The sequence below is a fragment of the Bubalus bubalis genome, chromosome 20 (genome assembly GCF_019923935.1).
Source record: "Bubalus bubalis isolate 160015118507 breed Murrah chromosome 20, NDDB_SH_1, whole genome shotgun sequence".
Lineage (NCBI taxonomy): Eukaryota > Metazoa > Chordata > Mammalia > Artiodactyla > Bovidae > Bubalus > Bubalus bubalis.
In genome coordinates this window covers 4,866,061-4,888,753 of record NC_059176.1, presented here as the reverse complement: position 1 = coordinate 4,888,753, position 22,693 = coordinate 4,866,061, and the positions used below count along the sequence as shown (strand labels likewise).

At 54.8% G+C, this 22,693-nt stretch overlaps 1 protein-coding gene across 8 annotated transcripts in view; it reads left to right on the top strand.

Annotated features, from left to right (window-relative positions):
* The first annotated feature begins 3,464 nt into the window (after positions 1-3,464).
* LOC102406900 (proline-rich receptor-like protein kinase PERK8) overlaps positions 3,465-22,693 on the top strand; it is a 35,933-nt gene continuing 16,704 nt past the window's right edge. For 2 of the 8 annotated variants that reach the window (XM_044933019.1, XM_044933020.2), the window contains exons 1-3: positions 7,230-9,167; positions 13,386-13,553; positions 13,679-13,809. In XM_044933019.1, the coding sequence (XP_044788954.1) occupies positions 8,730-9,167; positions 13,386-13,553; positions 13,679-13,809 (737 nt within the window). In that variant the 5' untranslated portion in view covers positions 7,230-8,729. Of the gene's footprint in view, positions 3,600-6,292; positions 6,399-6,599; positions 9,168-13,385; positions 13,554-13,678; positions 13,810-22,693 lie in introns of those variants that run through there. The other 6 variants (XM_025271706.2, XM_025271707.2, XM_025271710.2 and 3 more) reach the window with 6 other exon arrangements.

Genomic DNA, 22,693 nt, shown 5'->3' with positions numbered 1-22,693 from the left:
AATTGCCAGATCTGGCACTGGAGCTAGGCATCAAGAAGGCAGAAGCATCAGCCATCACTGTGGCCAGCCTCAGGATGTATGGAAGGAAGACGGCTCGGGGGAGAGATCTCTGGGGAACACTAGCATTTTACCTGGAAGACTGAAAAGGTCCGCTTAGAGGGGCAGGTACTCAGGGGTTGCTAAGCAGAAGCCTGAGCATGGTGTTGAATAAGGGAACACATTTACCCACGCCTGGAAGATGGCTATGGGAGGAGCTTGTCTTCATTTCCTGGCTCTATCTTAGGAGTTTGTCTACTTGCCCACAAGTACGTACATGTGGATAGGAGGCTGCTCACATGGCTTTTGAGGGCTCCCAAGAATGAATTTAAAAAAGAAGAAAAATGTATGCTTTGAATTAGATCTACGTGAAAAAAAGAGAAAGAAAATGAGGCAGCAGTCTAAGTTGTGTGTCTGGGCCACTGGCTCTCCTCCAGGGATCTTCAGGAGATTTGGGTTTTAGCATGTACAGAAAGAAAGTGAGCCATTTCTCAAACTTAGATTTCCTTGTCTGTTTTGCCCTATGGATATGATCTGAGCCTTCATATGTCTTTTTTCCAGCAAGTAAAGTTGCATGACATTGTTCAGATTGAGAAGCAGTTTGGATCTAAATATTACCGTGGAGTTAGCTCTTTCAAGTTTTTTTTTTTTTTTTTTTGCTTTGGACCAACAAATATTTAAAAAGTTAGGTTCTGAGCTCCAGAAAAGCCAGCAAAAACATTTAAACATATGGACTCTGTGTGTGTGAGTGTGTGTGTGTGTGTGCGCGTGTGTGTGGTTAAACCAAGCTCAATAGAGATTAGTTTACAGCAGTCTTTCTCTCTGTCTTTTTCCCCCTCTATCTTTTTCTTTCGTTCTTTCTTTTAGGAAGCCAGAAGGATAAACATGTTGCCATGGAGTTCTGTTTAAAATAAAATACAATGGAAAGAAAAGCAGCATGATGAAGTAACCACATGGACGGCAGGATACACCTGATACTAATTACTGTCATGCAGAATGTTCTGGAAGACATTTGACTCGCCTGATGTATACATTCAAATCAAGCAGAGCAGGACTGGAAGGCTCCTTGGGGACCATCTTGTCCAACTCTTTCCTTTTTCCAGATGAGGAAATAGGGGCCCAGAGTGAAAGGCCTGGACAGCAGCCTCCCAGCTAAAGAGGGAGCAGAGCTAGGATTCAAACCCGCGGCACTTTTGTCGAAAACACAGGCTTTCTAGGGTCTTTTACCTTGGCCTGTCACTGAGACCTTGAAAAAGAGGAGTGGGATTTACTGTGAAGCTCTGAGCAGCAGGCCAAGGAGCCTGGAAAAAAAGCAGAGAGGCGGACTCTGTGCCGGGAGGCCCACCTCTCCTCCCGGGGGCCAGGCCTCGAGGACGGAGATGCGCATTGGCCATCTGGAGTTTCTCTTTCCAGGGCCTCTCGGAGGCACCCCAACCAGAGCCGGGGGCTCCTCCCAGAGCATCGCTCATGTCCTTTCGGGGCTGCAGGAATGACGCCAGGAGGCCGTCTCTGGAACAGCCTCCAGGGACCCCTAGTGCGTAACTACTGACGCTCTCTGGTGGCCGCCTCCGCTCCCACGCAGACTTCCCACGCGCGCGGAGGGCGAGCTGGCGCCCCCATGACAATGCGCACCCCTCTCGCCTCTGCCCCCGAGAGGCTAGCAACCGGGCCTGCGGGTGTCTGATTGGCCGCGCCGGCTTGACGACAGGGGCTCCTGGCTGCTGATTGGTCCCCGCTGGCTCCGGCTGTTTCCTAGCTATTAATACCGTGGCTAATAAACGCTCTCCTGTTGACGAGGATGCTCGGAGCCATGATTTTTTGAAGCTTTCTTGACACCCGTGGTTGGTGCTGGCCTTTCTGTTTTCCAAGTCCTGCGGCCGGGGCTCTAGTCTCTGGGGCAACTTGCATGCTCTCAACCAGGCTGTAAAGGGGGTTCTCGTCCCCTTCTTACGTTATCTGACACTTTAAGGTAGCTCCTCGTCATGGACCCCAAAGACCACTTTATCTTCATCTGCCCAACAGCCCGCCTATAAATGAGCCCCCTGCCCAAGGCTCGGTGTCTCGTGTGACCGGGTGGTCCATTTTCACTTCCCTGTCTCTAGTGGTGGGCTTACAAATAGCTCAGTCCCTTCTTTTCTGCCCAGGAATCTCCCGACAGTTTTATAGTCACCTACAGGATCGCTGGCCACGGCGCGGGGCGAGGGCGAGGGGGCGGGGGTGTTGTTGGCTCTGAAGCGCCTTTGAAGCGCCCCAGAAGAGCATGGGAGCTCCTTCTAACTTGATACCTCCTGCGGGGCCCCTCTGTCTTTCCCCTTAGGGACCCATCACTCATTCTTACCCCTCTGCTGTCACCAGGCGCTTCATCCTTGTCCTCCCGGCTGCCACCCACCTGTCGCCCTAAGATAGATCCTTAGTCCCTTTCAACAGCATTTTGACCTTTGCGAGAGGACATTTGATTGACGGTTCTGCCCACTCTGCCGCTCGGTGCCCGGCAGAGCTGCCGAAGGCGGCACCTGTTAGGGATTAAATCTCATGTGCCAAGTCCCGGAGTCCGAGGCCGTGAAGCTCTGGTCTGCGGCAACATGTGTCGCTGCCTGTTTCCCCGGGGGCGGGGGGGGGGGGGGGTGGTGGTTCAAAGTTGTATGTGTGGGGAAGTGATCTCAAATTTGGAGAGGGGTGCCCTATGGATCTCCCGGTGGGATACGGACCTCCTTGAAAAGTACTTTCCCTATAGGGACACATCTCGTGTCTAGATTACTACAACTCCCTTTCTTAGGGGTACCCCCGCTTTTCTTTAAAGTAGAGGAAACGGACCTCTTGGCAGAGGAGGGGGGCATTGCAGGGTTCTGGGTACCCAGGCTGTAAGTGGCAGAGCCGGGAACTCACAACCCGGTTTTTCTGACTCGGAGGTGCACTATGGAGTCTCCTGATCAGAAAAGGACGGGTAGGATAGGAGGGGGTGACAGCCGCCACTTACATTTGGGTGCCGCTTGTCTTGCCTAGGGCATTTTATTTCCCAGGACAATAAGCAGAGAGCATCATTTTCTTTCCCTAAGCTGCATCCTCTGATTGAGGTTCCGAAATAGCCAGGTGTGCGATCTGCCGCCCCCAGCGCCCCAGCTTTGCCCTTCGCCCGCCCGAGGACAACCACCCCTTGTCCAGGTCTCCCAGCAAATCGTGCACAGAAACCTCCCCCGCTTGGTGCGCGGGGTTCGTGGAGGGAAAAAGCACCAGCGAGCTCAGGGTGTTGGTCATGGCGGCGAGGGGCACTGCGGCAGAATTTTTTCCTCCCTTCTTTGCTGCAATCTGGGTGCGGCTAGAGCAATTTGTCATAGAATCTGGGGGGCTCATTTTTCCGGCCAATCACTTTTGGAGAAATGAGCGCATTGCAGCAGAATGCACTGACGTCAGAGACCACCCCTTCTGCGCCTCCATATAAACCCCACCCAGCCAGCCCCTAGCGCAGACGGCGGAGAGCTGGGATGGAGCGCGCCTTGGCCCGCTGGCCTGGGCCGCGGCTCCTCGGGAGAGCCCGGGCGCCCACGCGAGAACCTCCCTACCCGGTGAGTGGTTGGCCATCCTTTGCCCGAAAGGATGTGCAAAAGGAAGACGACACCCCCTTCTGGGCTGGGCTCCGTCCTACTGGACCTGCCGCGAGATAGATACCCGAGACGGTCTCCTGAAGGCGACCACTTCGCCTGGTCCCCGAGCATCGGCGACGGAATCATGTCGGGAAGGAAAGTCTCGAGGCACATTTTCCTGGAGGACGGGGGGAAAAAAAAAGAATCACAGGGCCCCTTTCCAGTCTATTCGCTGAGGGCAGGCTGGGTGGTCGCGGCTTCAGTTAGGAAGAGTGGGAGGAATCTCATCAACCCCTGTCAGAGGCCAGTGTGCCGCAGCCACCGCGGTCCAAAACCGAGATTTTCTGGGTTTGAAGCCACCTTGAGAATCACGAGTGGTGAGAGACGTGGTGGTGGATGCACTCCGCATTCCCTAAGAAATTGGGGGGGGGGAAGCACCCCCAAAGCCAGAGTCTCCCGGGCATATTTTCCCGCTAGTTTTGGCCAGGTTCTTGGTGGCCGTAGGCATCAGGAGTGGAGGTACTTATCCGCTAGGGGTTCCGAATCCAAGTACACAGGTTAGTGCAAAGCCTACTCCAGTCAAAATTCAGACAGTAGCATTACTACCTGATATCAACTGGTTTATTAAAATAGTGGAGAGATATGGCGCCCAAGTGCAAACCTTCCAGAAGCTCCCCCCGAGGACGGGTTCCGTGCAGAAGGGCGGCTGGGGTAGGGGGGACGGGTCAAGTGATTAGGGGTGCATGAAGAATAGAGGCAGGGGGTGGGTTGAGGTGGAGGGAAGGCTGTGTCCTTGGGTCTGGAAGGGGCTGGTCAAAAGGGAAGAGAGAAATACAGAAAAAGGGGGCGTGTTGGGGGAGTTCTGGGCTCTGGGAGCGGAGAACTGGGGGATCGGGGGTCTTCTCGGTGTTGCGCGATGGTCCTTGGAAGGTTCTGACGTGTTGTGGGCTTTTGATTTTTGATCGAGCCGCCTCTTGCCATTTCCTTTGTCCCTGTCAAGCACCCCCCCACGCCGCCCCCTCCCCATGGTGGGCCGGCGGGCTTGGGGAGGGGGAGCGCGAGCGGGTTGCTACGTGGCAGGTTTCTGGAAGATTTTCTCGCTGGCCGCCAGAGGGCGCCCGCGGCACTGCGGAATTTGGGGGGGGGGGGTGGGGAGGGGAGGTGGCCTTTGTTCTCCTGCTGGAGGGGGTCGGGCGCGGGATTTCCTGGAGAGTTCTGGGTGCATCAACCTAGGGGAGAAATGTTTTAAGACCCCCAGGTTCCCTGGGGGAGCGGTTGCAGGATTTCGCGCTGGGTCGCGATGCCGTGGTCGGCACTGATTGCGTGACCTAGGGCGTCGTGGAAGAGCGTGGACACAGATGAGTTTATTTCGGCCCGTTTCGGTTTTGAGGGTTTGAGAAGGTGTGGCTCATCTGGGTAGGATAGAGAAGTCGTAAAACGGTTAATTAGGCGCCATCGTGCGGGGGTCTTGAGATTCTTACTGTGGCGGAGAAAAGGAGACGAGATTTGGGGTGGGGTGGGGGGCTCGGTGGTGGTCTGGGTAATTTTAGGCGGTTTTGGCTAACTTTATTTTATTTCCTAGTGGTACTGTATTTTGTATCATGTGTCCAGAGACACATAAGTGTGTGAAAATAGTGTATTGAAAACTGGGCCTTTATCATTTAATTAATGGATGTGTAATTGCATTTTCTGGAGGTTGGCGCCAAGATTTCGGTATTTTTACCCATCAAAAGTGGAATCTTGTTCTGGAAAGAACCCTATGGCGACTGTCCCCTTGAAATGCTCAGCTCTGTCTGGTGCCAGATTGACCCCCGCAGTTGGGGGGCGCAGAAGGACCTCAGGACCTGTATGGGGGGGCGAGCGCGGCCCCCCCCCCCCCCCCCCCCCCCCCCCGCCACATAGAATCCACAGGTGGATTCTGGCTGGTGTGGGTCGACGTGGCGTTTAGGGGACCCAGCGGCCCTGCGCGATTGGCTGGGGTGGGCTCTGCCCCCCCACTTTCTTAGGCCTGAGACCTGTTGGGCGCCCCCTCCACCTTATGCCAGCTGTGCCCCTGGCAGCTGCGGGCCAGGCGCGGGCGGGAGGCTGGGGTGCGCGCAGGTGTCTGCTTTCAGCTTCTGGGTGCTGGCCGCGCGCCCCCTAGCGGTCTGTGTCTGCAAATAGCTCTCGGCCCGCTAACCTAGGCTTCAGGTTGCGCATGCGCACACCGCTATCACTTGTGCCCTGTCAATCAAATCTTCCTTACCCCCTCCCACTTCTCACCCTCCTCCCCTTTCCGCTCCTCTCCCTCCTCCCGTTTCCGCTCCTCTCCCTCCTCCCCCTCCCCTCCCCGCTTCCTTCCTCCTCCTCCCATTCCCCCGGCCCCTCCCATTTGCCTCACCCCCCCTTTCCCCTCCCCTTCCTCTCTCTCATCCCCTCCCCCTCCTCCCCTCCTCCCCTCCTTCCCCTCCTCCCCCTCCCCCGCCTCCCCCTCTCTCGCCTCCCTCCTCCCCCTCCCCCCTCCTCCCTCCGCCCCCTCCTCCCTCCCTCCTCCCTCCTCCCCCTCCACCCTCCTCTTTGTTCACTCCCTCCTCCCCCTCCCTCGGACTACCCCCTCCCTCCCTCTGCTGTTCCAGTGCCGGCCGTTAGAGGTCATCAAGACGGTTTCTAATTGTGCCCCCCTTCCCCTGCCCCAGGGTCTGTCTTCAAGGATGACACCTTCCGTCTGCCTTCCTGCCACCAAGGACCACCTGTGGATGACGAGCTGATGCCCAGGTGCTTGCTGCTCACCTCCGTCTAATGGTACCTCAACCCATCCTGGTGGCAATTGAAACCCGACACTGCGGGCAGAACCCCCCCACCCCTGCCACCCTGCTTGCACCACCCCCAGGCCCATTAGCAATTAAAAGGCAATTTAAAATTTTAACTAATTAGTTTTAGTTGTAATTAATTCAACTTTAACTAACACCTAGACTTGGCCTTCTAACCTTTGATCTGTTGCAGAGGATGCCAGGAGCAGGGGTTCCTGGATCCCACCAGCAAACAAAGCAACCACTGGGCAGTGACCGCCCCCCCAGGCCGCCGAAGGATGAAGAGGACCCGAGCTGACCAGCCAGCTGGCCCTCTTGGCTAAGTGTTGAAACCAGTGCCCTAGTGAGGGGGCACTGGCTAACCTCAGACTTTCGATGTGCTTTTTGCCTTGATGCTTTGCTTTTCTATGTGCGTCTGCTTCTGTTAACCTTCCATCAACCTGGAGGTTTCACCATCCCAGGGAGGTGTCAGTCTTTCTCAGTCCACCCCGTCATTACCCCCAGGATGGTCTGAAAGGAAGGGTCCCTTTGGGAACTTCTCAGGAGGGAGACCTGGGCCAAGGGCTCGGCCAGCATCTCCCTGGCAATTCCAAGGCCCAGGGTGGGCTTCTGGAAGGAGCATGATTCCCGAGGCCATGCTACCGAACTGCCAGGGGTATCCCCACCTCTTCCAGATTTCCTCGTCCTTTCTGGGGAACGGGATCGAGAAAAGCAACCTCCCAGGGTGTTGTGAGTGTTGGTCCGATTCTGGGAAGCTGGTAAGGCCGGGCATAGAAGAGGCGGTCAGTAAATCCGATTCTGGGAAGCTGGTAAGGCCAGGCATAGAAAAGGCGGTCAGTAAATGTTTTTTCCAAACAGGTTGGTCGACCACGTTCCCCTCGCCCCCCTCACCTGTCTCACGCTTCTCGTTTATTCTCCCACAGCGCTCCGGACAACCCCAGTCCGCAGGGCTCTCGGTGTACCAGGTAGGGGCCGTACTCAGCCAGGGCTCGGGCTGACCTGAGTCAGGACATGCACGGGGCGTGTGGTCATTTCCAGAGCACTTTGTATGTTCTGTGCCTATGTTATTGCTATGTCAGATGTCCATGTGAGCGAGGCCGCCTCGTTTACAAATGAGAATGAATGTGGCCTCCATTTGAGTAATTTTAAAAGGTGGAGGGCAAGAAGACAGAACCGAGCGCCCCTCCCTGTGGGATGGGAGTGACTCACACTTAGAGTGAGGTCGCTGAGGCTGGAGGAGTGGGAGCGTTTTGTCCCGTTCCTGGCAAGAGAAGGGGTCAGAGTTGGACCCTGGGTGCCATCAGGGGCTGCCCCTTACCCCCGCCCCCACCCCAGAGTTCTACCAAGAGCCTTTTGATTTCCACTCCAACGTTTGACAATGGGACAGCCTGTTTGGAATCCCAGCTGCCCGGGGTGGTCTCGGGGGTCTTGGGTGGCCCCACTGCTGGTACCATGTGCTGGTCCCACCTCTCAATAACGGTGTGACCTTAAATACATTGCTTAACTTCTCTGAGTCTCAGCTCTTTTCATGGCCTAAATGGGGATTAGGGGGGCAAAAAAAAGCAGCACAAAAAACACCCGCGTTTATCTACCCCACATGGCGCTTTTGAAGGCCAAATGATGTAACCACTATGAAAGTGCTTTGTAAATTGCTGTGGAAATTGCGAGATACTTAACACCAGGAGGCTGTCCCTCATTATCACATGCCCAGCCTTGTCCCCCCCCCCCACCCCCCCACAGTAATAACAGCTAGCACCCACTAGGTGCTGTGTGTTTGCACTCAATAAATAAATTCCAGAAGAAATAAAAACAGAATTAATTCAACAAACATTTTCTGGACTGCCTACAATATGCCCCGCACACCAGGCCTGGAATGTGATACAAAGATGATGAAAACAAGTCTCTTGGAAGCTAATTGGGGTCCTCGTTTGACCAGCACTTTCTTTCGTCCCCTTTTAAGCCAACCAGTTTTGTCCGGACGAGACAAAAACAACTCGGGCCGCTTTAGAGAAACCCGGCTTGGTGTAGACAATAGCTCCCGGGCTTCTGAAAGGGGCTGATTGGATTATGTGGCAAATGAAGGTGGAAAGATGACTTGGGAGGTGGCAAATGAAGTGGGCGGAGATCTGCTGTGAGTTAATCCAGGCTATTAGGAGGGACCTTTTGTCTTCCAAAGGCTGGCAGGAGCTTTCACCACTGGGTTTTACATCCTTAATGTAAGGACGCATAATTTATGGTCAGTGAAAACTCAGGCCCCAGTGAGATTTGAGTGGGCTGTAAAATTGAGCGTCCTGCTACCAGTGAGTAATTATAGGGGACATTTATGTCTCCCTTTGCAGTTGGCAAAGGCCTTTTTGCAACCATCAATTCATTTGAACCTCACAACTCCCTGTCCGGACCCCGGGCTGGCCTGTACCTCCTAGGGGAACAGAGGCTGTCAAGCGGCCTTCAGATGAGGGCATCTGAGGTGTCTGACATGGTAAAGGGAGAGGAGGCCCCCCGCCCCAGCCCCTCCAGTCTCTCAGACCTGGCCCTTCGGCCGCAAGCGAGTCCCTCCAAATTCCTAACTTTGCTTTCTCAGCAGCTTCTGAGCCTCCGGGCCTCTCCTGGCCTCCTTTCTAGCCTCTGTCTCTTTCCTTCCGCAGCCCCGCCTCCTGTAAAGCCTATCTACATTCGCTGTCTTCCTTCCTCACCTTCCGTTTCCCCTCCAACCCACCGCTTCGTGGTCTCCTCTGGTCCGTTGAACTCCACCAGCTCTAAGGTAATGACTTTTCTGGAGCTTAACTCCAGACATGTTTCCGGCTCCCGGACGCACGGACATGTATTCAGTGTTTCTCTCACGGTCTTCCCAGCTCCTGGTCTCTAGTGTTGACAGACATCCCTATCCCCTCCACCCCCTGACCTGTATGTAGATGGTACGGAGTCACCTGCCTCTGGCCCTCCTCCTTCTTAACCTCTCCTAGAAGAGTATCCAGCCCTTCCAGAACCTTCCAGAACCTGCCTCTTGGCATCTTATCTGGGTTGGAGTCCAAACCACCTAGAGCTGAGGCCTCGAGGTAGCTCAGTGTTTCCAAGCTTTTCCACCTTTCTCTCAGTTGCAGAATAGTTATCTTTACCTGGCAGGTCAGGTGGGCCATTGTGCAGGTAAAACCTCACATCCCCACTATTCGAGGAACTTGAAATAAATTCAGTCAAGTGTTCATGAGAAAATACAGCCAAGGTCGCCCTCCAATTTTCTTGTAGGTTAAGTTCCCACAGGAAGGAGCGCAAGGGAGAAGAAAGAAGTGGGGGGAGGGAGGGCAAGAAAGAAGCAAAGACTAGAAAAGTGCCCCTAAGACAAAAAAAAAAAAAAAAAAAAAAAAAAAAAAAAAAACACAAAAAACAGGAGCAAAGGGAGACTTGGAAAATACGAAAACCCACCCCAAAAAACATATCCAGAGAAAAGTTCTTTCTGGGGTTAGGCAAAAAGAAAGTAAACAGGAAAAAGGTTTTCAATTGATTATCCCAGTGACAAGTCCCAGGAAGCTTTCAAATCAAATTGCCCCATTTTAGGTTTTTAACTCCTTCTATCGGGTTTAACCTCTTTACCTCCCGCATCCTGGTTAAACCCTTCTCCTGGCCCCCTCGCTGGTGATTAAATCCCGAAGGTACATGGAGCCTTTCAGTGAATGAATGGCCAGCAGAAAGAGCCCTCCCCCTCCCCCCAGCTGTGTTTTTCAGTTCTATTCCACTTTCTGCCCTTTTCCCTTAATGAACACAGGGCTAATCTTGGGCCTTGTCAAGGAAGAGGCTGTAGGCCTTAATGAGGTAGCTGCTGGATTCCAATATTCATCTCATAAGGAGCCTTCTTTGTCTGAGAAGGAGAGACACACTGATTATCATAATGAGGTGAACTGCGGCTGCAGGGCAGGGGCGAAGAGGGTCTGAAGCCACACTTCTCATTTTGGTGCTGGAGCCCAGGGACTCATTCCGCTCCCCATTCAAGCCTTTGCCTCTGTCCCAGCTTGCGGTGCATGGAGTGAGGTTGAAAGCTGCAGGCAGCTCTGGGCCACAGATGAGGGCTGCTCTGCAGAGAGTTCCTTTGTTCGACCCTGTGTGCAGACCAGCCATGGGCCAGGGCGACTCAGGCCTCTGGGATCAGTTTTCCAGGAGCAGAGACACAAAGATGCGGGTCAGGCTCACCCCGGACTCATTCTTAGGGCTCCCTGGTGTTAAACCTGTAAGACTTCCAAAAGCTGGAAAAGTTAAGTCCTAGGTGTAGACGCCGTGCAATTGTAGCCGAGCCAGCGTCCATGGAACGCCCCTCTCAGGTCAGGAAGTGGATGGGTAGTGGTACCCCAGCACAACCCCATCCTCGTAGAAGGGCAGAGTTGGGGGCTCACACTCAGCCCCTCGTATGATGAGAGACCCCAGCGATCTGTCGGGACCACTCGGATCCAGTGTCCGAACCCGGCGTCACCCACTTTACCTCCTAACGGTTCCCGTGTCCTGCGCCCCGCCCCGCCCCGCCCATCAGTCCTCTCTTTCTGCCCTCATTCTTGAAATCCCTGGAGCCCTTTCTTGTCTTTAGGGAGGGTGTACCTGAGTCAGAAACTTGCCCGTATGAACCCTGACTTCTGGATGTTCCTCACCTGAAGGCAGATCAATCACGATTAGATCATTCCAGTTTTAAACCTCAGACTCCAGCCAGACCTTCTGCCAAATGGGGTGGGGGAAAGGGAGTGGGTGCAGAGAAGTGCAGTGTTTGGAGCAAGAAAACTTGATTAGTTGAAAACTTCTGGTCCTCCCTTCCTCAACTTACCTCTTGGCTAAAGGTGCCCTGGTTTGGTGGATGAGATTTAGACTCGTCCTGAGTCAGCAGAACTGCCTCCAGTTCCAGCTCCCTAGATGACAGTCGGCCAGCTGGCACCATTCCATCGCTTTTGGTGGTGGTGGCCCCAGATGTTGCCCGGACTGGGGGACTGGACGGGGTGGGCACTTCTGAGAATAGGTGGTCCCACCGAAGCCTGCCCTCTTCTGTGTGGTTTGTGGAGAGAACTTAGAGAGCAGCTCCTGATGTTTCTAGAAGGATTTATTTTAAGTGGGAAAAAAGAAAATCCATAGAACCCTTCATACCCTCAAATACATACCAATAACTAAAATATCTGCCCCAAAGTCGTTAATATTTTAGCATTTGAGAACCCAGGGAGGAGGTGGAAAGCAATTGAACTCATCTTCTGAGGCCACTGGCGGGGGGTGTCTGTGCTTACGACTCCTGAGTGGACAGTGTGGACTGCTTTAACCTGTGTCCTTGTTTCTGTGGCCCCCCTTCTGCATCTGAACTGACAACAGCTCCCAGCTCCCCGTGGGCACGGGACACCTGCCCCCCACTCCAGCCCGGGGGTCCTGCTGGCCTTCCTGTGTGGGCCCCTGGACTCCCGGGCCCCAGCGGGTACAGCCACCATTAAGTCAATCCCGGAGGCTCCCCCCAGCTCTTCTGATTATTCCGTTATTTTTCTGCTTTCACTTCCCCCTTCTGTGGTCCATCCGTCTTCTCTCCTCAACTCCCATTTCCTCATCTGGCCCTCAGGGGGGCGTCCTAGGCCAGCCCACTCCTCCTTTGGGTGTCCCAGAACCAGCCTGGCACAAAATGGGGCTCAGTAAGAGTATGTGGGATGTATGTTTGGACAGGTGAGTCAATGAAGGAACTTGACTGTCAAACCCGAGCTGCTAGGTGGGAGTCACTGGGAGTGCAGGAAGCGTTAGGTCTAAAGGGTGGAGGGTGGACACCCTTTAACAGGGCGGTGGGTGTTGCCCCACCCCCAGCCCCTTTTGAGCGGGGCCCCACCAGTCTCACCCCTTCCTGGACTCACGCATCCATCCCGTCATCCAACAGTTGATCCTTACTGAGCAAACCCATGGCTTGGCCCCGGGCTGGGCACCTGCCACCCTAGCGCGTCCCTTGATGGCCTCTGCCTCCCCAGGGTGGGGAGCCGGGGGGTTGCTTCTGCCCAGGGTGCCCTGTTGGCTCCCGGGCGCTGGAGCAGCATGCTCCTGCTCTGTAGAGAAGGCAGGCCAGGGGGGTGCGAGGGGCAGGCCTGCTTTGCCTTGCTGTGGTCTGGTGGCCCCCTTTGAATCCGAAGCCTGGGGAGGGGGCCCCGAACCTGCCCTTCTCCAGGGCTCAGCTGCAGGTCCCAGCCAGCCAACCCCTCCTGCTCGCCCGGCCTCCCCGCCCATCCTGTAGCTGAGTGTGCATGGTCGTCATGGGCCCCCAGCCCTAGAGTTCAGGGCTGAGGAGGGGGCCGGGGCAGCCGTGGCATGTGTCCCCTTGGGCTCTGGCCGCATCAGGTCTCTCTCTTGAGTTGGGGGTCCGCGGGCTGGACCCCTCCCTCCAGGATTCCCTCCTCCTCCTGGGACTACATCCAGCTCCCCCGCCCCACCTTTGCGGGCGGGGGCCTGCCCACCGCCAAGGGCCCCTGGCTGGGAACCTCCAGGGGACCTGCAGGCCTCACCTTTCCCAGCTGCCCACCTGGCTCCTCTTCTATCTGGCGGCTCTTCCTCTGGCTTCCCCCCGCCCCCCCAGCTCTGCTTGCCAGATCCGACCTGTGTGCCCTTCCCTGTGCCCCCTTCTCTGGGTTCAGAACCCTCTGCGTCTTGGCCGTCCACTCTGCTTAACACGTTGGTTTCCTCGCTGAGCCCACACCTGTGGTTGCCTGCATGCTGCCCTGCCCACCTCCTACCTGCGTGCCTTTTCCCTGTCTCCCGCAGTGCAAGGCCTTCCCCCTCAGGGTGACTCAAGTTTCCAGTGGGTCTCCAGTGCCCGGGGTGCAAGTCCCCCAGACCTGGCAGGCCACCTCCCCCTAGCATCCTCAGGTACCTCTTCTTCCTGTGGGCCTGGCCTCCCAGGCTCTGAGTGACCCTGGGCTATAGCCAGGCTTTTGCCTTGTCCTCTTCTCCCTACCCTAATCCCCCCAGACCCCTTGTCATCACATCCTGCCAGGTCTGCCCACCCAAGCGCTGTGTCCCGGCGAGTCCCAGGCTCGGCGCCCGTGCCTCCCCAGGCCCTGTGGCCCGTCTGGGGCTGCTCCCTGGCCTGTTGCTTCCCACACCTCTTCCCATCCTTGCCGCCCCCACGAGCCACCTCCCTCCACTGAAAACCAGACGGCAGGTGAGACCAGGCTCTCTGCCTTTTCTGGGTCTTGTGTGTGTGTGTGTGTGTGTGTGTGTGTGGCTTTTCTGGGGGGCTTGCCTTGCCGTCCTTCTAATGTTCTGCCTGTTCCCCCCTCCACCAAGGAGCCCCGGCGGCCCCGGATCGTGAACGCCTGGACAGAGGAGGTGGAGGAGCTGCCCTGGAGCAGCACGTCTTCCGGAGGGTCACCCGGCGTCTCGCGCCTGCCCCGAGCTGTGATGCTGCCTGGATTGGGGTGAGTTGCGTGCTTTTTTGAGACACCATGATTTCATCAGGCTTACTCAAACATGTCTCAGTTCGAGGAGGTCCACATGCAAACCTGGGAGGGGGTCACTTCCAAGGGCAAGTTCTCTGCCACCCCGACTGCGGGGCCGGGCGTTCTGGAAGCCGCTGGGAGCTGAGACCCTCGTGCGCCAGCGCGGTAAGTGGGGAGCATTCCCTCGGGTCTGGGCTCCTGAGAACCAGCGCGGGCCAGGCACACACACAGTAGGTCCTCACAGAGCTTTGCTGAGCGTGGTAATGAAATGAATAGCAGGACGTTTGCCCTCCGCCTAAAGCCCAGCTACTGGGCCCCTTTGGAGATGCAAAAACAGCCGTGCCTGTCCGCCTGGAGCTGGAAGGGCGTTTCTGCCCACACGCCATGGAAACGTCAGTGGCTGTGAGAATGCTGGGTTCTCACGCGCAAGGCTTTGATAATGTCCTTTGATCAAACAGTGGTTTTTGAGGGAGTTCTTCCCTTGGCCTCATCTCCTCACCCCTGAAATTGCAGCAGGATGGGAATGTTTTTGTGTATGTAAATAAAATCAGTAATGGTGGAGCACAAGAAAGCTGGGGTTTCAGCTCCATGAGGCTCTCTCGGCCCGACATTTGTTTATGGGACCTTCATTTATTCAAGAAGCGTTGATGGAGCCTTGGGGGCCCGGGGGTGGGGCTCTTCTCCAGGGGCCTGAGGCCAGCTTTGCCTTAAGGACCAGAGGGTCTAGTCGGATGCCTGGGCGGGTCCCATATGGTGATGTGGCCTGTGTGGCATCCAGGTCAGGTGGACAGGGGTGCGGGCGCTCCCCTGAGGGCACTTTGCTTTCTGCGGTCACAGCAGAGGAGCCCACGGCGGGGCCTTGGGGGTGTTTTCACAGGCAGCAGCTCAGTGGAAGGTGGTTGGCTCTGTGCGCATGTCTGAGACATTCGGGGTAGCCCCTGGGGTGAATGAATGAAGGCACCTAAGTGGCCAGGATGGCTTGGATATGGGGTCAGAGTTGACTCAACTCCCTTGATGTTTATGGAGGCTCAAGTGGGCCCAGCCCTGTCCCAGTCCCCATGCCTTGATGTTCCACACAGGGTCTCTGTGAGAGAAAATGGGGACCACGTTGGAGCTGGGGGCCCTGTCTTGGGGTGCACCTGCCTTTATGAGCCCTGCAGCCCAGTGAGCAGAGGGGATGGACCCCTGTAAGCCCCAAAGGTCTCTGGGTTCCATCCCAGCTTCTGTAAGGCTCTTGCATCAACCAGATTTGGGGGCCAGCTCTTCCACAGTCCTGCCCTCCTGCCCTGAGTGGGGAATGGGCTGGGGATGTTATTTTGAGCAGGCAAGAAGGGAAGACGCGTGCATACAGGGGGCTGACCCCTTTGTCCACTTGTTTCCACTCCCCAGAGGTTGCAGAGAGGTGGAGAGTGTGTGCCCAGGCCTGATTCCAGGGAGGGGGCACCAGGCGGGCTCCGCCCCTTGACATTTACTCCGAGGCTGGCATTTGCCACCTGCAAACATGATGATGTGGAACGGAGCCCGGGAGGGGATCTTTACAAAGGGCAGGATGCGGGCTCCGGGATGTTGTATCCGGAGCTTACCTGAAAGATCTGTGTGATTCGTTGGAGCCAAATGCCCACGGTTCCTGGACGCCTCCCTCCTCGGGGACGTCTCGGGAGCCCCTCCAGGTGGGCTGGGCTGATGGGCAGAGTCAGGATGGAGGCCGATCCCCAGCCAGTCCCGGACTTTGCCAGCCCCCCGCCCCTTTTCCGCCTCGGTATTTGGGATGGCCTATCTTAGGGCTGTGTTGAATTTTAGAGGCTTTGGTGAATGCTCAGTCTCAGGCAAACACATATTTTGGATTTTGTGTGTCATTATGCAGAAAATCGGAGAAGGCAATGGCACCCCACTCTAGTACTCTTGCCTGGCAAATCCCATGGACAGAGGAGCCTGGTAGGCTGCAGTCCATGGGGTCATGAAGAGTCGGACACGACTGAGCGACTTCACTTTCACTTTTCACTCTCCTGCATTGGAGAAGGAAATGGCAACCCACTCCAGTGTTCTTGCCTGGAGAATCCCAGGGACAGGGGAGCCTGGTGGGCTGCAGTCTCTGGGGTCGCACAGTCGGACACGACTGAAGCAACACAGCAGCAGCAGCATGCAGAAAATGGGGGCTTCCCTGATAGCTCAGTTGGTAAAGAATCCTCCTGCAATGCAGGAGATCCTGGTTCGATTCCTGGGTCAGGAAGATCTGCTGGAGAAGGGATAGGCTACCCACTCCAGTATTCTTGGGCTTCCCTTGTGCCTCAGCTGGTAAAGAATCCGCCTGCAATGTGAGAGACCTGGGTTTGATTCCTGGGTTGGGAAGATCCCCTGGAGAAGGAAAAGGCTACCCACTCCAGTATTCTGGCCTCGAGAATTCCGGACCATAGAGTCCATGGGGTCGCAAAGAGTTGGACACTTTTCACTCAGAAAATAGAGTAATAGGTATAATAGGTCAAGTTCTTCGTTTAAAGAAGTTGAAACGTATCTATCTGCCATTGTCCATTGTTGAAAGAAAGGATCATTTTCAGAAATATTCTTTTTTGGTGGATTGGCCCATCCCTGAGCAGTAAGGGGTGAAAATGAGACCCTAGCCAGCCAGCCAGATGGGTGGGAGGGGTTCCCTGGACATTTGTCGTGGTGCTGGGCCGGTCCTCAGGGCTGCCTCTAGCTGAATGCTTCCAGGTGCGCACAGGTATCGGGAAGAGATGGTGGTCTTGCTGGAAAGCTGGTCCTCAGGCCCCACCTGCTTCCCCCACCGTGGAGGGGGGATTGGGAAGGGGGCTGAGAGCATAGCTGCGCCTCTGCGCGTCTGGGAAGCAAGAAAATGCCCTCTTTCTCGCCCTTCAGTCTCCCACCTGCAGGTTGCTTGTGGGACTGATGGCAGCTTTCAGGGCCCCTAACCCAGTGTCTCCTGACTTGTGACTCAAACCCCAAACGTATTTCCAAGCACATTTCTCCAAATAATGTCAAAAACTGGCAAGACTTAAGGGCAACGGGAGGCATGTGTTTCTTATTCATTCATTTACATGAAGGAACTTAAATGTGTGTGTGTGTGTTTTTTTTTTTTAATGACCAATCTGACTTCCAGAAAGAAAAAAAAAAAAATCACCCGTCTTTAATGAGCTTGCTAATGAATTTTTCCTTGAAAAGAGGAAGGCAGCTTTACACAGAAGGGGTTGTGGAGGGAAACAAATTAAGGCCCCAAAGGGTTAAAGGGCAGTGGACAATGTAGAAACCGCCATTGTGAGCTGAATCAGAAGGTCTGGGGTGCTGGGAGCATTTTCTTTTTAGAAGACTGACATTTAACAAGTTGCAAATGAGCCCCAAGAACTGGTTCCTTTTTCCATCTGCGGCTTTGAGCTCTGCCCCCTATCCTAAAGAAGGACTTAAAGGAGTCTGACTACCTTGGTCTCCCATCCCCGGTTTGAACAGATGGAAAATTCTGGAAAAGAGTTAGTTACAGCTTTCCAAATGAGGCCGTCTGAAGCATGGGGTCCCCATGTTGAAAGGAAGAGAATGGTCTGTAGGGGAAGGAGTGGAGGCTTTCACTCTGGGGCACCTCCCCCTAGTTCCAATGGGCAGCCCCAAGTCCCAGCTGCCTGCCTGTGGCTTCGGGATGCTGGGCCATTTTTTCGGGGGATGTTTATGGCAGGAGTTAAGCTGAGGTAGCGCCCCGTTATGGGCGTGGCATGAGTCAGTGTTTTGGGGCCAGGAGGGAAGAGAATGGAGGGACCCTTGGAAATCCACCAGGAGGAGGTCAGCCCTCGACAGTGTCCACTCCCAGGCACACCCCCGCCCCCACATGCTGCCGCAGCAGGAGGGATCTCAAGTTCACTTGGATCCAGCAGAGGTGGAGGGTCCCCTCCTCAGTGCCCAGGCTATGCTAGCAGTGCCCAAGAGGCTCATTTCTGAATGCCCACACATCCTTGAATGCCCAGTGCCTTCCAGATTTTAGATACTTGGCCCCTTATCCCCGCCTTTGGGGAACTCACCGAGGGCCTCGGCGGTCGTGAGGGGCCTGCAGGCAGAGCAGGTGCAGGGCGGCCGAGGCCGGGGCAGGCCCCAACTTGGGAAGGGTGTGTGTGTGTGGGTGTGTGTGTGTGTATGTGTGAGAGAGAGAGAGGGGAATTAATTAAGGGAGAGGAGAGTGGTGGAGGGTGTAGTCATGACTCTCCTAATTGCTCTCCAATTTCTTTGGGCTTCAACAAAAATCCAGATGGAGGGTTCTTAAGTCCTCCTTCCTGGGAGTCGGGGGGCCGGGGTGGCGGGGGAGGAAGGCTGCCCACCACCTTCTGCCGGGCGTCTCTTTGCAGAGTGAATAGGGTCTTTGGCAGGGGTTTAAGGAGGGGACTTAGCCTGGGAGCTCCCAGGGCGGTGCAGATGGAGACAAAGGCCCCGCAGAAGGAATGTGGGGAGCCCCCCACGGAGAACAGCCACCTGGGGATAATTGGGAGGCCCAGCGCAGATGAGTTTTCCCAGGTTCTGTGAATACATTCTCTCAATAGAAGGTGCCCTTTCTTCACATGAAAAGAGGAAACCTCAATTACCTCCCCCTGAAACAGTGTGTGTGTGTGTGTGTGCGTGCGCGCGCACGCGCGCGCGCGTGTGTTCCCTCCAGGGGCTACGGCGGGGCCCCTCGCCCTTGTGTGCATGGCGGGGGCTCCGAGGCACATAGACGAGAGGCCGCACAAAGCATGTCCAACTAGCCGCCCCGTCCGCGCGACCCCAGACCAGCCCGGACTCCCCCGACCCGGGGCTTTCTCTTTGCAAGTTTCTCAGGAGGGGGAAGCAGAGTTGCCCTGCCTGTAAAAAAGAATCTGATCAAACGGGCCTGATGCCCGAGAAACAGCCAAAGGAGACAGGAGTCCAGGGTGGAAAGTTGGGGAGAAGGCTGGTCAGGGGTGGGCAGAGACTGACCTCACGTCTGTGCTGGCTGTCCAGACTTACAGCCGTGCTGGTCCTTCCAGCCCTTTCTCTGGGCTGTTCTATGGAGTGGGGGATCAAGTCATTCCTTCGGGTTAGGAAACTGGGGCTTCTGTGGCTCCGAGATCCACTTAGGAAAGGTGAGAGAGGTGGGCAGTCAGCAGGGGGCTCAGGGTCGGGGCCGCCCTGAGCAAGGGGACCTTCTGAGCTGGAGGGAATCAAGTTGACACCCTTGCTGCCCCCAACTATCTCGAGAACTCAGGCCCTTCTGGAGGAACCCAGGGCAGAGTCCCTGCCATGGGATGAAAGCGTCCTGGTTCTGAGTCTCTGCTGGTGCCTTTGTTGCTGCTGGCTTCTGGGCTTCAGTTTCCCCATCTGTAAAATGAGGCAGTAGCCTTTCAGTTGTCTGTATTCAGTGAAGCAGAAGAAGCCAGGGATGTCGGCGCTAGAAAGACAAGGGCTCTTTCACCAGAGGAGGGGATGGGGGTCCCTAGGTGTTCAAATTGGGCCCCCACTGGCCTCCTGGCTGGGGGCAGGGACCCCCTGCTACTCAGGCCTGGTCAGTCAGAGGAGAGAGTCCAGATTGGGCACTTTGGGTGCCCCAGGGTCGGGCAGCAGCTCTGCATTGGTCTTCTGGGGACCTGGTTCCAGCCTATGCTCAGCTCCCACTGTGACTATGACCTTGATCCCCGATGGGCTTCAGTTTTCCTATCTATGAAATGGGGGCAGTGCAGGATCACGGTCACTTCAGGGTCCATGGGGCCCTGGGTTCCTTCCAGCTGCTCGGGGGTTTGTTTGCTGAGTCTTGAGAGTCAGAGGGCTGGAGATCACTGGTCTTCTGTCTCTCCACCCTCTTTTACTTCCAAGACAAGGAAAGCAGAGACCTGAGGGAGCTGGGTGTGAAGCCCACCGCCCGTGGCCAGGCAGCAGGGTTGGCAGTCGTCAGCCAGTCCTCTCGGTCAGCTCTTTGTGAACACAGATCCTAATAAGGCTCGTGGCCCAGAGCAGCTCAGTAGACTATTCTTCCACACAGGTGGGCCGCCGGCCAAGCCTGGAACACCTTCCTGGGCCGTGTAATGAGCCTAGCCCGTGGCTGCGGTCCCAGGAGGGTGTGCCAGGCCGCACCTTCCCCTGCGGCTCGCCCCGGGGCCTTTCAGTCAGGAGACCCTCCGCGGTACCTCCGTGGGTGCCTTGGCCCGGTCCGTGGAGAACTTCCTGAAAAAGCCATCAGGCAGAGAGGCAAAGTTCTGGAAAAGCGATCAGTCGCCTGCCCTGGCTGCCCATCCCAGACTCAGTTTTGCAAACATCTCTAGATGTCTCTTTGTGCTTCGGTGCATGGTAATAAAGAGCGCACAAACCCGCGGCCAGGCCTGCACCCGTGATTACCACGGTGGGCTACAGCCTTTGTTTGCTGACCTTGGTTGCTACAATACCTGCGAGCTGAAATGAGGGATCGGGAAATTGCCAGCTTCAATTAGACCGGCAGCCTGCCTTCCCAAGTGCCTCTGCCACTCTATCCATTAACGGTAAACATACGCCAAATAGGCCTTAATTCTCTCTAATTGCCCACTCCTGAAGCAAAGAGTAAAATTCCAGGAAGAGGCGTATGTAAACAGCCCCCATTCCCCGGCCAACTAAAATTAGAGGACTGATGGGGGCCGGCGAGAGGTTGGTGGGGTGGGGGGGACGTGATTTCAAAAGCTGTCCCAATTACCTCTCCTATTTTCATAAATGAGCCCGTAATGTTCAGGGCCCTGGCCTTCACAAAGGTACAGGAAATGAGGTCCGCCAAGAGCTTGCATCTGTTGGGGAAAGTTGTGAGGGGGTGGTCTCTCCTCAACAGGTAGGAGGGCGAGGCTGAGGACTGGATAAACTGCGGGCTTCTATTTCTGAGAATCACCATTTTATGAAAAAATCATCCTTTTCCATCTTTCCCCTGCACTCAACACCCACAAATGATATGTATATATTTTTTTTCAATTTCAATGCAGTATTTATTGTATAGAAGAAAAGTAGATTGATTAGTAAATAGTAAAAGGTTTGGGGGGAGAAATATATTACAGTAGGAAAAATTCTTTAAAAATTTTATTTCTTTAAATCTATTTTTTAATTAGAGGAAAATTGCTTTTCAGTGTTGCGTTGGTTTCTGCCCACAACACAAGTCAGTCTCATATATACACACACACACACACACACATATGTAATTATGAGTGATCCACAAATGATTTGTACCAGACATGCCAGATCAAGGAGGTCCCATTTGCCCCTAGAATCGAGGAACTTTAAAAATCTTGAGAGGCAGTATACGTGTAGCTAATTGATGATATTGAACAGCAGAAACTAACACAACATTGTAAAGCAGGTATCCTCCGATTAAAAAAAAATATATCCTATGATAAACCGTAGTGGAAAACAATATTAAGAAAAGAACGTAAATGTATGTATCACTTTGCTATACCACAGGAAGTAGCAATGTTGCTAATCAACCGTACTTCAGTAAAAAGAAAAAGAAAACATTTCCTGAGAAGCAGAGCTAGGGTTTTCTAACCCTCGTAAGCCCCGGAGGATGATTTTGGTGTAGTTAGCAGGGCTTCCTGCGTGCATCCTGAGCGCAGCACGTGCGTTTATGAGTTCTCTGATCAACGTTGTTTGTGACAATTGTTCCTCTGGACCCTAAAAGGAAGCGTGTGTTTTCCTCTGGTTCCAGACACTGACTCATCTCTGCAGTGTCTTCGTCTGTCACGATTGCAGCCCAGCACCGCAGGGCTGATCCATCACCACGGTTGCAGGGCTGGGACACACGGAGCTCAGAAACCAAGGCATGACTTTGCCTGGGCAACGTCTTTAGTCGCAGCCCGGGGGTCTGCGCGAAAGTTGAGTACGAACAACCAGAAAACTCTGAGGGCTCCCGGGGTCCCTGGGGAAAGAAGCAGGAAAAAAACCCAGATGCCCTGAGCTGCTTCTGATTTCCCCGGTCCTATTAAAAGACACCAAAGAGAACCAAACCGGAAAGACATAGCAAAGCCCTTTCCTACCTCTTTGTCCTGTGGGAAAGGGCGGTGACTGTGGTCTTGCCGTGTGTTCCAGGTCTAGAGCCCGGTCGTCCTCTTAGGACTCTGGCGATGTGGCAGGGCCACCCCTGGGTGCTCACGGGTCTCTGAGGAAGGGCTGGAAACTCCCAGAGTGGGGGGTCCGCAATACGGCTCAGAGCACCCTTAGATAACCAGTCTACCCTGGTCATCCATGGGCTGATGACTGCTTGATTAACTCTGGTTTTTTAAAAAGACTTCCTGTTTCTTGCTTATAAAATCAACTAGTCAGGGGAATAGAGTGTTTGGGAAGCTCAAGGTCAGGGGAGGAATTCTTAGGAGGCTTGGAAGCAAGAGGTGAGCCCCCTGGGGCCCTGGCCAAGTCTTGGGCACCCCAGTGAGTGAACCATGGGCAAGGGGGTTGAAGTACCCAAGTGGCTTAAGTCAGGGCAGGGGGCTTGGAGAGGACCTCTTCCTTCTTTGGGTTTCCTTGGAGGGCTACTGGACTCTCCTTGTTCTTTCTTCCTTTTCTCAAGCTTTAATTTCTCATTCTTGCCTTGATTTGGCTCGCTCCTCACCTTACAGTGCCGATCAAACCTCAGTCATCAGATAAAAGAATTAACAGGGACCTACTGTATAGCACAAGAGAACTCTATTGAATACCCTGTGATAACCTATCATGGAAAAGAATAGATACATGTATTTGCATCACTGAGTCACTTTGCTGTACACTTGAAACTAACACGACATTGTAAACATCAACTATGCTTCAGTATAAAAAACAAAAAACACACCAAACCTCCCTCAGTCATCACAGACCACCTGTTGGCCACACTCACCTACCAGAGCCTCCTGGGTGTATGTTCAACATCAACTCCCTTAAC